This window comes from Verticillium alfalfae, genomic scaffold, assembly GCF_000150825.1.
Source record: "Verticillium alfalfae VaMs.102 supercont1.3 genomic scaffold, whole genome shotgun sequence".
NCBI lineage: Eukaryota > Fungi > Ascomycota > Sordariomycetes > Glomerellales > Plectosphaerellaceae > Verticillium > Verticillium alfalfae.
In genome coordinates this window covers 1370403-1371751 of record NW_003315036.1, presented here as the reverse complement: position 1 = coordinate 1371751, position 1349 = coordinate 1370403, and the positions used below count along the sequence as shown (strand labels likewise).

The 1349-nt window shown below is 48.6% G+C and overlaps 1 protein-coding gene across 1 annotated transcript; it reads left to right on the top strand.

The window, feature by feature from the left end:
- Positions 1 to 86: 86 nt before the first annotated feature.
- VDBG_02936 (predicted protein) lies at positions 87 to 1271 on the top strand (the record flags this gene model as incomplete). Its single annotated transcript, XM_003006751.1, has 2 exons — positions 87 to 281; positions 417 to 1271. The coding sequence occupies 2 exons, from the start codon at positions 87 to 89 to the stop codon at positions 1269 to 1271; spliced, it is 1050 nt and encodes a 349-aa protein (XP_003006797.1).
- Between the last annotated feature and the right edge of the window lie 78 nt (positions 1272 to 1349).

Below are 1349 nucleotides of genomic sequence, written 5' to 3'. Positions count from 1 at the left end.
TTCTAGAAGTGGAAGTAATAGCAGTGGATGGTGAAGTCACCCTTGATGTTGAAGTACTAGCTGTAGTTATGGTGGACAAACTTGATATGGACGTAGTCAATATTGATGTACTGGTGGTAAATGATGTAGTAGAAGTGGTCGTCAAAGTGGTGGAAATGACTACGGTAACGGAAGTTGAAGTCAGGCTAGTAGATACCCTGGAAGAGGGCGTCTGTGTGATGAAATTTAAGCTTATCGATGTCGTCGTGGTGGACGTGACCTTGGTGCTTGCAGTTGGCGTGGTGAGAGCTACACTGCTTTGAGATGTGTTCACTGGAGAGTTACTTGCAGTGCCTGCCATTGATGATCTTGAAGAGATTGAGCTTGGCAGACTAATCAATGTCAGACTGGTTTCTGTGGTGCTAAACAGATTGAAGCTGGTCGTTTTGCTACTGAACAAGTTGCTCATCGAGCGGGTGGTTGAGCTGCTTGTTGCCGGGGTTGATGTCACAGTACTGCTTGCCAAGCGAGTTGCCGAACTGGTCGTAGAGCTCTCCGTGGAACTGGTCAATACAAAACTACTTGCGCTTGGCGCTGAAACCACTATGCTCGTGGATGAAGTATTTTCTCTGCTGAATGATGAACTGAATGGTGGGCTGGTATTTACAGGTGTCGTTGAACTCGCCGAATCGAAGTTTTTCGTTGAAGGCACCTCAATCGCTGAACTCGAGCTCGGAAGTGTACTCAACGATGCCCTCAATGTGCTGATGGGCGAGGAGAGGATAGTCGAGGTACCAGAAAGAGAGATTGCAGCTGCCTCCGAAGAGAAGCTCGCAATTTGGCTGCTGGACAAAATTGAACTGAATGTCGCATCTTCTGATGAGAGCGGCTCCACGGAAGAGCTCAGAACTAGAATTGTTGAGGTACTGGGTTGGGTGAAGGAACCCAGACTTGTTGCGCTTGTTGTTATCAGCCCAGTGACGGATGTCGAGCTGCTTATTACCGCTGAGGATGCCTGCATAAGCGATGTCGAGAGCAGAGTGGAATATGCGCTAACAGATGCCTGCTCAGAAGACATGGAACTTGAGACGTCGGATGTGACACTGGGAGAGCTTGAAATATCTAGAGCAGATGTTGTCGACAGCAAAGATAACTGTGCCTGCGAAGACGTGACTACTACGAGGGAAGACTTGTTCTCCAGTGTCGAAGACGACTGCATGCTCGCAGAGGCTGTTGTGGATGACACTGCGTCGGTAGTTATAGATACTTCGGTAGAAGACCTATCGTACTGAGTCCTATCTGATGCACTTGGGCTTGGCGCAAATGATGCAGCAACCGAAGACACAGGAGAAGCAACGGGTGCTTCTGAT